Source organism: Aquarana catesbeiana, linkage group LG01 (assembly GCF_042186555.1).
Source record: "Aquarana catesbeiana isolate 2022-GZ linkage group LG01, ASM4218655v1, whole genome shotgun sequence".
Lineage (NCBI taxonomy): Eukaryota > Metazoa > Chordata > Amphibia > Anura > Ranidae > Aquarana > Aquarana catesbeiana.
Window position 1 is genome coordinate 106,780,444 of NC_133324.1, and position 13,407 is coordinate 106,793,850.

The 13,407-nt window shown below is 45.3% G+C and overlaps 1 protein-coding gene across 2 annotated transcripts in view; it reads left to right on the top strand.

The window, feature by feature from the left end:
- The window catches only part of LOC141133301 (granzyme A-like), a 104,957-nt gene extending 92,026 nt beyond the window's left edge, over positions 1–12,931 (top strand). For both annotated transcript variants that reach the window (XM_073622582.1, XM_073622592.1), the window contains exons 4-5: positions 1,267–1,524; positions 10,784–12,931. In XM_073622582.1, the coding sequence (XP_073478683.1) occupies positions 1,267–1,524; positions 10,784–10,942 (417 nt within the window). In that variant the 3' untranslated portion in view covers positions 10,943–12,931. The remainder of the gene's footprint in view (positions 1–1,266; positions 1,525–10,783) is intronic.
- Positions 12,932–13,407: the final 476 nt, after the last annotated feature.

Sequence of the window (13,407 nt, forward strand, 5' to 3'; positions counted from 1 at the left end):
GATGCTTTGGTACACAGACAGAACGGCGGTCTGCCTATGTAAACAAGGCATAATTTCTTTTTTGGTTTATAGTGCAAAAAATAAAAACCACAAAGGTGATCAAATAAAACCAAAAGAAAGCTCTATTTGTGGGGAAAAAAAAGGACATCAATTTTGTTTAGGTACAGCGTTGCATGACCGCGCAATTGTCAGTTAAAGTTATGCAGTGCCGTATCCAAAAAATGGCCCGGTCATGAAGAGGGGTAAACCTTCTGGAGCTGAAGTGGTTAAGATCACTAAGTGTAATTTCTGTCTGCTGCTTCATTCCTCTGCTATCGGCATGAGTCACTTCTGACAAGTTTTCCTGATGCCAAGAGAAAAAAAGGTGATGGGGAGGTATTTCCAGTCCCCCCCCCCCCCAAAAAAAATATTGAGCATCAGCCGGCACTGTTCTGATGCCATCCACTGTTATATCATATGTCTTCTGTATATGTTCCTGCTGAATTTTTATGCATTGGTAATTTTTGTTCAACTGAGAGCAATAAACAGAGTTAATAAACAGTTTTAAAATGTGTAGAAAAAAAAAAATATATATATATATAAAACATTTAAATAATATATTTTTTTAAATGACCATTGACAATGCTTGGAAAGGGAAATAGGAAGGCACAGGAGATCTGTCAGTCTCACTTTCAGACCTTTCTTTAGCTGATATCTTTAGCGCACCTCAATGTACGTTTTACCTAATGCCGCGTACACACGACCGGACTTTTCGACAGCAAAGGTCCGACAGAACGAATCCGCCGGACAATCCGATCGTGTGTGGGCTTCATCGGACCTTTGCTGTTGAAAAATCAGACGGACATTAGATTTGAAACATGTTTCAAATCTTTCCGACGGACTCGAGTCTGGTCTACAAATCCGTTCGTCTGTATGCTAGTCCGACGGACAAAACAGGACGCAAGGGCAGCTACTGGCTATGAACTTCCTATTCTAGTCCAGTCGTACGTTATCACGTTCAAACGAACGGACTTTCGACCAGACTTTAGTCCGTTCGTGTGTGGGCAAGTCCGGTCATTCGAAAGTCCATCGTAAATCCGTTGAAAGTCCGTCGGAAAGACCGTCGCACCTTTGATGCTGAAAAGTCCGTCCGTGTGTACACGGCATAAGAGCCTGTGAGGAGGGAGGGGGCTTTCCTGTAGAATTTACATGGGTATAACATAGGTGGGGTTTAATGCATTTTTCATGTGTGTACAGGTGATTTATATATATATTTTTTGTATTCAGTTATCCAAAGACGCAAATCTTACCCATGCCGTGAAAGCTCTGCCACTGCCTGAAAGCTGCGATGAGCCAGTTGAAGGAACGGTTTGTGAAGTGGCAGGATGGGGTTTTACAAGAAATACAAATAATAAACCATCAGATAAACTCATGGAGGCAAATGTTACCATAATGAAAAAAATAGCCTGCAAAGAGTATTGGGAAGGCAAAATAACTGAAAATTTTATTTGTACCAAAAATCAAAATGGAACAGAAACTTGCAAGGTATGTATAAGGCAACTCCAAACTCCAGACAACAATAGCCAATCGGAAATCTGATAATGTTGTAAGTTAACACAAAATGGCAGTTAAAAATAACAAGAGAAAAACGATTGAAGTTCAATTTTTTTGATACAATATACAGCTTCACTCCGTAGCTTTCCCCCTCATTACATTTTTGCATCCACTAGATGTCCTCAGTCTGATGGCGAGCACCAGTCAGCCCACTTCTGCTGAGCCCAGGTTGCCCTAGACCCACCCCAGTCTTTGAATTGTGTAACGCTCTTGTCCAGGGCCAGCCCTACCATGGGACCCGATGGAGCCATGGTTCCAGGCGACACATTCAGGGGGGCAGCAAATTGCCACCGGCCAGCCAGCCCGTTCCGCCCGCTCCGCTGCGGATCCCACTGGAAGGATCCGCCAAGAAAGGTCCCCCATTGGATACTGTCCGCCCTGTACTGCGCAGGCGCAGCGCTTGCGCAGTACAGAGGACAAAGGAGATGCCAAAAGTCTCCGAACATGAACAGCTGTTCATGAGCTCTCCACGGCACCTGCGCTTCAGAGTACATTGTGCCACACGCTCCCGCTGTTGATGTTCAGAGACTTTCGGCGTCTCCTTTGTCCTCGGCGGACACTATGCGATGGGGGAACACCGGGCTCCTCACAGTGGGATCAGCAGCAGTGGCAAGCAACAATCCAGTACGTGTGGCAGGTGACATGGCAAGCGACAATGCGGTACGTGTGGCAGGTGGAGTCGTGGCATGTGACAATCCGCAATGTGTGGCGGGTGGCGTCGTGACAAGTGACAATCAGCAATGTGTGGCAGGTGGAGTAGTGGCAAGTGAGAACCTGCAATGTGTGGCAGGTGGCGCCATGGCAATCTGCAATGTGTGTCGGGTGGCGTCGTGGCAAGTGACAATCCACAATGTGTGGCAGGTGGCGTCATGACAATCCGCAATATGTGGCAGGTGATGTTGTGGCAAGTGACAATCCGCAATGTGTGGCAGGTGGAGTCGCGGCAAGTGACAATCTGCAATGTGTGGCAGGTGGCGTTGTGACAATCCGCAATGTGTGGCAGGTGGCGTCGTGACAATCCGCAATGTGTGGTAGGTGGCGTTGTGGCAAGTGACAATCCGCAATGTGCAGCAGGTGGAGTCGTGGCAAGTGACAATCTGCAATGTGTGGCAGGTGGCGTCGTGACAATCCGCAATGTGTGGCAAGTGACAATCCGCAATGTGAGGCAGGTGGTGTCGTGACAATCTGCAATGTGAGGCCGGTGGCGTTGTGACAATCTGCAACGTGTAGCAGGTGGCACCGTGACAAGTGACAATCCGCAATGTGAGGCAGGTGACGTTGTGGCAAGTGACACGCTCGGGGCTCCCACTGATTCTGCATTATGGTGAGTTGAACTATTTTATGTAATATAACAATGTAATAATAGAAATATTGCACTTCAATCATTTTTTTTGCGATATGACACTGCATCGCTTTAACTGACAATTGCGTGGTCATACGACGTTGCACCCAAACAAAATTTACGTCCTTTTTTTCCCCACAAATAGAGCTTTCTTTTGGTAGTATTTGATCACTTCTGCGGTTTGTATTTTTACAGGTCCTCTTTATACTCCTTTACATGTATAGAGCCATGACAGGTCCTCTTTATACTTCTATATACATGTATAGAGCCATGACAGGTCCACTTTAGTTACCATGATATAAAATAATGGATGTGGGGGCATTTTGGTGGGCGTGATTTTTTTTGGGGGGGGGGGCAGCATTTCATTCTTGGTACCAGGCAGCACAATGTCTTGGGCCGGCACTGCTCTTGTCAGTACATGAACTGATTGGCTATTGGCTCCTTGTACTGCTACTCCCTTTCATCCTGTATAGGGAATGCAAGAGACTGACACCAGGTCATTCAAATACTTACTGCTTACATTTGAAATAATACATATAATGGTGTATGAATGGTTACAGAGCTGCATTTATTTGTGTCTTTTAGTTTTTAGTTCAGCTTTAGCCTGGGTTCACACTAGCGCAATCTCAGAGATCGCATGTGATTCACACCCATACCACAGGTGCCAATCACATGCGATCTCTGAGCAATGCAGGGGCGGATCCAGAGTCAAGTCTCGGGAGGGGCACTGCCAGAAAATACATTTTTTTGTGGGCAATTTATCGGGGAAATGGCTGGTGTTGGCGCTTCAATCATCACGGCACCAGGGTTATTATGGTGTCAGGATGATTGAAGCGCATTATTTCCATTCTTACATTGTAATATACAATGAAATAGTTAAACTCACCATAACGCAGAATCAGTGGGAGTCACTTTCCACGTCGCCTGCCACCAAATGCGGATTGTCACTTGCCACACACTGCAAATCGTCACGACACCTGCTACACGTTGCGGATTGTCACTTGCCACGTCACCTGCCACATGCTGCGAATTGTCACTTGCCATGTCACTTGCCACCAAATGCGGATTGTCACTTGCCACGTCACCTGTCACCAGATGTGGATTGTCACTTGCCACGTCACCTGCCACACGTTGTGAATTGTCACTTGCCACTTCACTTGCCACATGTTGTGAATTGTCACTTGCCACATCACCTGCCACACGTTGCGAATTGTCACTTGCCAAGTCATCTGCCACACGTTGTGAATTGTCACTTGCCACGTCACCTGCCACACATTGCGAATTGTCACTTGACACGTCGCCTGTCACCAAATGCGGATTGTCACCTGCTGTGTCACTTTCCTGCTAAGGTGGTCTCTTGCTATGTCCCAGAGTCAGGTAGCAGAGAGATGATGTAATCTCTCTGCTGCCCACAGCTGCCTTCACAGTGAGGGCAGAACTGCAGGGATGCAGGGCAGGCGCAGGGTGGTGAGAGATGTCATCTCTCTGCTCCCCTGCCAGCCGGCTCCCTGATTGGCCAGCAGCCCGCTCAGTCACACACAGAGCTGCCCAGCTACCCCCCTGCCCACTCACCAACCGAGCTGCCCGCACTGTCACTAGTGGTGCCGCCCACACTGTCACCTGGGGAGCCGCCCGCACTGTCATCCTCAGAGCCGCCCGCACTGTCATCCAAAGAGCCGCCCGCACTGTCATCCAAAGAGCCGCCCGCACTGTCATCCAAAGAGCCGCCCGCACGCACTGTCATCCTCAGAGCCGCCCGCACTGTCATCCTCAGAGCCGCCCGCACTGTCATCCTCAGAGCCGCCCGCACTGTCATCCTCAGAGCCGCCCGCACTGTCATCCTCAGAGCCGCCTGCACTGTCATCCTCAGAGCCGCCTGCACTGTCATCCCCAGAGCCGCCCGAACTGTCATCCCCAGAGCCGCCCGCACGCACTGTCATCCCCAGAGCCGCCCGCACGCACTGTCATCCTCAGAGCCGCCCGCACTGTCATCCTCAGAGCCGCCCGCACTGTCATCCTCAGAGCCGCCCGCACTGTCATCCCCAGAGCCGCCCGCACTGTCATCCCCAGAGCCGCCCGCACTGTCACCCTCATTCTCGGAGGGGGCAATTGCCCCGTTGCCCCCCCTGAATCCACCCCTGGAGCAATGTGAGTTCAGCCATACAGTTGTATGGTTGAACTCGCACTGGATTCGCACAGAAAATAGTGCAGAGACTTGTTTTTCCCCGCACTAGAATCGGATCGCATGGGTGTTCTCAACTATGCGATCCGATTCATGTGCAAGTTCACAGTTCGCACTGCGATCTGTGAACTAAACTGGGGGTGTCATTAACTTTGTTATTGACACCCGCAACGGTTCACAGAAGGCAGTGGGAACTACCTGCGGGTGTAATCGCGCTGGTTCTCGCATCGCACATATGTGAACCCAGGGTTAAAGAAAATCTGAAATGATAATAAAGTTACATAACCAACAAAATGTCATTTTAATCTGAATTTTCTGCATTCTCAACAGCCTGATAAAAACTTTAGCTAAACCCAAGAATTAAAATATACCATACCGCAGCTTAATGGTCTTCAGACGTAAATCTGACGAAATCACATAATTTGCTGCTTAAGCGCTTGCCGACCCTATACTGTATATATACAGCTACTAAACACATGCAGCACTAAATAGATGATAGGAATGTACGTTTACATCCTATATATGTATCACATCATAATTCGTGAAATAAATAACAAAATAATGTGTTCATATCCTATATAAGGTACCAGTATACGTAGTATTTGGTGGAGTGAGCTACAATCAGTGAACATTTACAGATAACCAAAAATCAAAAGAGAAAAAAAAAAAAAAAAAAAAATGAAAAAATATGTCCATTCACATGTGATAGGAAATAAAAAAGTCCACGGGAATTGAAGGTTCATAGGCATGTAAGGTGCCGCATTGTGAAATAAGGCAGAGGCTGGAGCCGAATTAGATAAAGGTTTCAGTTCACACACAGATCTTCTTATATTCAAACTCAAAAATGTAAATGGCAGAAATGAATATCCTTACCAGAGAAGATGGACACAGTCACCATATGGTGGAGTGTCATGCGAGCTTGAGGGGTCAAACGATCCCAGGGGTGTCAGACTGGAAAATCCTGGTGGCGGGTTCCATCCGGGGCAACCGTAGTTGTCAGATGATGTGTGGATCCACAGCAGATAAAGATGTCACTCTCAGAGGGAATGAGTTGTTTGAGGAAAGCGGCTTACACCTCATGGATGTCCCATTCCTGTGTATCAGCCTCAAGGCTGATACACAGGAATGGGACATCCATGAGTTGTAAGCCATGAGTTGTAAGCCGCTTTCCTCAAACAACTTGGGGGTCCCCCCAAAATCCATACCAGGCCCTACAGGTCTAGTATGGAAATTAAGGGGAACCCTGCGCCAAATTAAACAAAAAATGGTGTAGGGACCCCCCCAAAATCCATACCAGAGCGAGAGAGCCCCCCCCCCGAGCCGTACCAGGCCACATGCCCTTTAACATGGGGAGGGTGCTATGGAGTAGCCCCCCAAAGCACCTTGTCCCCATGTTGATGAGGACAAGGACCTCATCCCCACAACCCCTGCCCAGTGGTTGTGGGGGTCTGCGGGTGGAGGGCTTACCGGAATCTGTAAGCCCCCTTTAACAAGGGGACCCCCAGATCCCAGCCTCCCCCCTATGTGAATTGGTAACGGGTACATTGTACCCCTACCATTTCACAAAAAAATGTATCAAAAATAGTAAAAAAGACAGGAGACACTTTGGGACAAGTCCTTTATTAAAAGTAAAAAAAATAAAAATGTCCCACGATGTAAATCCATCTCATGCTGCCCAAAGAGCCAAAAAAATTAAAAAAAAGCCGCAACAGCTCCGCCTCCATGGGAGGATCCCGCCGAGTGACACTTCTCGGTGATAGCTGTTATATAGCTGAGGGCAGGGCCACTCGGTGATGTAAATGAGCGACCCCGCCTTCCTCTGACGTCACGTGGCTTCAGAGGGGGGCGGGGTCACCCGTTGCGCTCTCTCATCCCCCCCTCTTTTTCTGCAGCCCGCCAGATTGTGTGCTCGGATAAGGGTCTGGTATGGATTTTGTGGGGACCCCTACACCATTTTTTTTTTGTTACATTTTGGTGCAGGTTTCCCCTTAATATCCATACCAGACCTGAAGGGCCTGGTGTGGATTTTGGGGGACCCCCATGCAATTTCTTTTAATTTTTGGTTCGGGGTTCCTCTTAATATTCATACCAGACCCAAAGGGCCTGGTAATGGACTGGGGGGAGCCCATGCTGTTTTTTTCAATGAGTTTTATTTATTTTGCCAAGACCCAACAATTCATTACAGCCGCGATCAGTTTTAAATTACTTTTTTCCTTTAGAAATGTAATTTTGCTGTGGTATTGTTCTAAACACGGGAAAACTGCGCCATTTTACAGGCATACTATAGACACCCCCCAGGCCCAATATTTAAAGGAATATTTCAGTTTTATTGTTTCACTTTAAGCATTATTAAAATCTGCTCCTGAATAAACGGCCGTTTTTAAAACTTTTTTTTGCATTGATACATGTCCCCTGTGGCAGGACCCGGGTCCCCAAACACCTTTTATGGCAATAAATTGCATATAAGCCTTTTGAATGAGCACTTTTGGTTTTTCATGTTAATGTTCCATAGAATTTAACGGTGTTCCACGGCTTTCGAATTTGCCGCGAACACCGCATAATGTTCGTCGAACAGGCGAACACCTGATGTTCAAGTCAAACATCGAACTCGAACTCGAACATTGGGCTCATCCCTACCTCTGACACACCTGGTTGAATGAAAGTCACTGCAGTACAAATGAAAGCATAAAAACATAAGCATAGATACATAGACACAAGACACAAGATGTTTTGTGATGATGGTATGAGCATAATGAAAACACAGAGGATAGATTCAGACACAGTCTGCTAGACAATGTAATCTCTATTCCAAAGTAACTTAGAATAGAGTTATGTACCATTAGACTGTCATCAACTCATAAATCAGCAAGATCAGCAAAAAAACAATGCATATAAACATTAATTACAGTGTGGATAAGGATACTGTAAATGGTTTAGAGAGCATTAATAAAATAATAGCTAGGGTTCTATGCAATATTTCCTGAGCGGTACCTCTTATGCCCTGTACACACGGTCGGATTTTCCAACGGAAAATGTGCAATAGGACCTTGTTGTCGGAAATTCCGACCGTGTGTGGGCTCCATCACACATTTTCCATCGGATTTTCCGACACACAAAGTTTGAGAGCAGGCTATAAAATTTTCCAACAAAATCCGTTGTCGGAAATTCCGATTGTGTGTACACAAATCCGACGCATAAAGTGCCACGCATGCTCAGAATAAATAAAGAGATGAAAGCTATTGGCTACTGCCCCGTTTATAGTCCCGACATACATGTTTTACGTCACCGCGTTCAGAATGATCGGATTTTCCGACAACTTTGTGTGACCGTGTGTATGCAAGACAAGTTTTAGCCAACATCCGTCGGAAAAAATCCTAGGATTTTGTTGTCGGAATGTCCGATCAATGTCCGACCGTGTGTACGGGGCATTACACTAAGCAATGGGCAAAGGTCTCTGTGTAGCAACTATAAGGAGGCAGTCTTTAGTGCTGGCTCATCAGTTGGTTAGCGTTGGGGCCCAGTTGTACCATTGTGCACATTAGGAACAGTGCCAGGCATATCTGCTGGCAGCAATAAGGCTACTAGGCAACTGTCTAGTCAAGCACTTGCCTGAAGATAGGGCCTTGCGTGGCTCCAAAACGTTGCCTTATGTGTACCATGTGACCACAAAAATAAAGCTTTGGACCCTTCTCGAGGAATCCTTGGTGTGCTGATCACATCTCTTCAATTCAAGTGATACTAAAGCCTTGTTTTTTTTTTTTTGCTTAAAAGTAACAAACATGTTATACTTACCTGCCCTGTGCAGTGGTTTTGCACAGAGCAGCCCAGATCCTCCTCTTCTCGGGGCCCTTTTCGGCTCTCCTGGCCCCTCCCTCCTGTTTAGTGCCCCCACAGTTAGCAGCTTGCTATGGGGGCACCCGAGCCGAGCCAAAGCTCTGTGTGTCCATTCAGACACGGAGCCCTGGCTAGGCCCCACCCCCTCTCTCACCTCATTGGCTCACTGACTTTGATTGACAGCAGCGGGAGCCAATGGCGCTCCGCTGCTATCTCAGCCAATGAGGAGGAGAGTCCTGGGCAGCTGAGTCTCTCCTGCAACATCGCTGGATAGAGATGAGCTCAGACAAGTATTAGGGGGGCTGATGGGAGGCTGCTGCACAAAGAAGGTTTCTTATATCTTAATGCATAGAATGCATTAAGATAAAAAAATTCTGCCTTTACAATCACTTTCAATGGGACTACATGTTCCATGATCCTCCACCAGCCATTTCAGATTGGTCCCCTCTGATGCTTGCCAGGAGGGAGGAATAGGGGGAGCGAGTGGGGGAATCACACACAGCCCCTCTGCCCTTTCTTTCAGCAGCAGAGAGGTAGAAAGAAGAAAGCCAGCAGCTGCACACATACACATGGGGGCGGGAGGAGAGCGGGGGAGAAACACAGATTGCTCCTGTTGCCAGCAAAGCAGCACCTGGCTACATTGTTTATCCAATACATCAATGTATTATTTAGTATTTTTCCTATCTGCCCAGAATTCAGCTGCAAACAGCCCTGCATAGGATCCCAGAGTAATGGGGATCTATATGAGATCGCGTTATATCTCTTAGCCTGGGTTCACACATGTGCGGTGCGAATTGAAGCTCAGGTTTCACAGGGAAGATAAAAATCAGTTGTTCAAAAGCTTTTCTGCGTTATAGCTGCGGATCAGTGAGCAGGGAGAGGGGGGGGGGGAGGTGTAGTGAGGAGAAGGAGAAAATCCTTGTTCAGAACGCAATGCATCTGCGAATCAGATGCGTTCCCATAGGAGGTAATGGGCTTGTAATTCGCAAAGCAATGCCCAAAAAACGCACACTTTTTTGTGCAATGCGCAGTGCGAATGCAACGCACATATGTGAACCAGATACATTCAAATGAATGTATTTTAAAATGTCCTGCGAATTGGCTTACACCGCATCTAATTCGCATAGGTGTGAACGGGGGCTAAATCTGCTGACTAGTCAGCCCCCGTTCACACCTATGCGAATTAGATGCGGCTTACACCGCATCCAATTCGCAGGACATTTTAAAATACATTCATTTGAATGTATCTGGTTCACATATGAGCGTTGCATTCACACTGCGCATTGCACAAAAAACGTGTGCGTTTTTTGGGCATTGCGGTGCAAATTACAAGCCCACTATCTCCTATGGGAACGAATCTGATTCGCAGATGCATTGTGTTCTGAACAAGGATTTTCTCCTTCTCCTCACTACACCTCCCCCTCTCCCCCCCTCCTCCCCCTCTCCCTGCTCACTGATCCGCAGCTACAACGCAGTGAAACCTTTGAACAACAGATTTTTATCTTCCCAGTGAAACCTGAGCTTCAATACGCACCGCACATGTGTGAACCCAGGCTCAGTGTTGGCTGTATTATGTTTACTGTATGAACCATAGTCTGCTTTTTGCTGAATTACCAAATCACTCAAATCATCAATTACTCTTTGTCTTAATAATATCCACATTTGGTAAATACTGTGGTCACCAAGTAAAACAGGAACAAGTTTTTTTTTTTATCTTCTGTGATTTTTACAGGGTCTACATTCATCGCTGTCCATAGAATTGGTCATGAAAAGCTAGTCGTCTGTTATGTATAGATAGTCACCTTATTTTATATCTATATTTTTTTTGACAGGGAGACTCTGGTGGACCACTGATCTGCAACGGAATGCTGCGGGGTGTCGTATCTTTTGGCGAGCGTGTATGTGGTATTAATGAAAGTCCAACTGTCTTTACTGATTTGAATAGCAAGATCGTTTGCTGGATATATAAACAACTGAGTGGCTTGCCGTAAAGAAAAAAATGCTATCTTTAGTAAATATTTGATAGAATTTATATGCAAGCTTACCTTTCCATTGCAATTAGCAGCCAGCTTTGTTTTTCTAAAACTCCCACAAATTCTACTATTGGCTTTGTGAAATCAATGCAACAGTAGAAAAATTGGGTGGGAGAACAAAAAAAAGGAAAAACCGAAAAGCACAATCCCCAAGGAGACAATAGTGAAACAATGGGGTGTACCCGAATCTCTCACTAGGGGGAATCTCTCCCCTTTCATCCACGCACCTCCCCTAGTGGGAGATTCAGGTACGGCCCATTGGTTTCATCAATGCAACAATACTCTGTCCAGAATTATCACCCCCTGTTCATGCGATTGGCTTAGAATTTTTCACAGAAATGTAAACTTCATTGAATTTTGCCATGTGCAGTATTTAAAGAGTAAATTTATTTTTGTTGAGAAAAAAAACAATCCCCTCTGGGTGATCAATGTAAACCGCAAAGATTTTTAACAAACATATCCATTTCTGTTTGTTGTCTGCAGAATGAATCTGAATGGGAGTGTTTTTTTTATTATTATTACTCAGCTGATACACTTGCAGTGTTCTAAAGAGGAAAATGTAGGATCTGCACCCCAAGTGATTAACCCTTTGGAAGTATCTCACCAAAAATTACATTTTTGTTGCAGAGGGTGCCTAAAATATGACATGTATTTTTTTGAAGAGTTTTGAGAAATCACTGAGCCAATCACACATGCAGGCAATGACATTTCTGGGGGTGTTCCATGCACCATTGGTTGCCATATTGCATTGAATTTTACAGAAAAGTACAGCACTGCGGATTGAAAAGGAAATGTCATTTTTTAACAGCATTCAATTACAACATGTGTAGCAATTGTATATGCTATATTTTTTATTTGCTATCTATAGTGGAGTAACCCTTTAACTAAATTGGTAAAACTTTTTTTTTTCCAAAAAAAAAAGTTGCTTCACTTTAAAGTGGTTGTAAACCCTTACATATACCCAGTGACTAGCCTTAGGTGATACACAGAGATGAAACAAATCATCCTATATAAGTTGTACCTGTTTATCTGTGGCCATCTCTCCTCTACATCCTCCTAAAACACCCAAATCAAAAGACTATTTCTCAGCAGTAGAAGGCGGGAGGCGGGGATGTGACATCACAAACACTGCAATGCTAGAGCACAGAGCTCAGTGAAGCCTGAGTGAGGGAATCGACACACCCAGGGCTTTTTTTCTCAAACAATAGGTGCTGGAACTTAACCACGGCCCCACAAAACCCCACCCCCTACACACACCCTCCAAATCACATCAAATAGTGGGTGTGTTCAGTCAAATTTCACGAAAACAGTAGGAGGGTCTTAAAGGGGCATTAAATACCAGGATTGCATTACACACAGAGTGCAGAGCTGTCACTTGTAAACACAGAAACCAGACTTCTGTGTTTACAAGTGATTGTGGTGAGCAGGCACCAAAGGGTCTGAGCCAGAGGTGGTGAAACTGAGTTCCACCAAGTTCCCCCTGAAAAAAAGCCCTGGACACACCCACCTCTAAACCCTGTCATAAGAAAATATACACAACTGGAGCTATCAGTCACCTCCCGTGTGTCCGAGGGGGGCAGGACATCCCCCAGGGGACTGTGGAGTCGGCATAGAGTATTATCAATTATTTATGCAGATAGCAGAGGAATCAGAGATCAGAGAGAAATGACTGTGCTTTGGATTGAGGCAAGTGTACACTAAAGAATTATATGCTTTGTTTATTTTACATGTTAGAGGTTTACAACCACTTTAAGCTAAAAAAAAACATAGCATTCAGTACCACTTCAATTCCTTGTTCTTCTACAGTTTATCACATGATTAAAAACAGTACAATGTAATTTTTTTGTTTAAGCTTAACGTAGTATAATTAGTTATCCTAAAAAATATATAATGTCACGCTTCTGTTATTCTTTTGCATCCTCTGTAATCATATACAGATCATCTTCACTATATGCTTTCCAGCAGCTTCGCTCAGTCTGAAACTGAGCAGCAATAAATACTTTTCACTTGACACTTACTTGTACTGGCTCTTTTATTAAACTGGTTGTAAAGACAGAATGTTTTTTTTTTTATCTTAATGCATTCTATTCATTAAGATAGAAAATCCTTCTGTGTGTAGCTTTCCCCTCAGCCCCCCTAATACTTACCTGAGCCCCATCTCGATCCAGAGATATTGTAAGAGAGACTCGGCTGTCCGGGACGCACCCTCCTGATTGGCTGAGACACAGCAGGCAACGCCCCCCACCAGTTTGCAGGAAAAAAAATAAAAATAAACTATATAATTATTTTTTCTGTGTAGTTTTTAACTTATCTCTGTCTCTCTGCCTAGCAATAGGCCATCCATCTTAAAAATTATTAAAACTGCAATGTAGAAACACAGAGAAATCGTTTCTCCACGCTTATTTGCTCCTTTTCAGAACCCT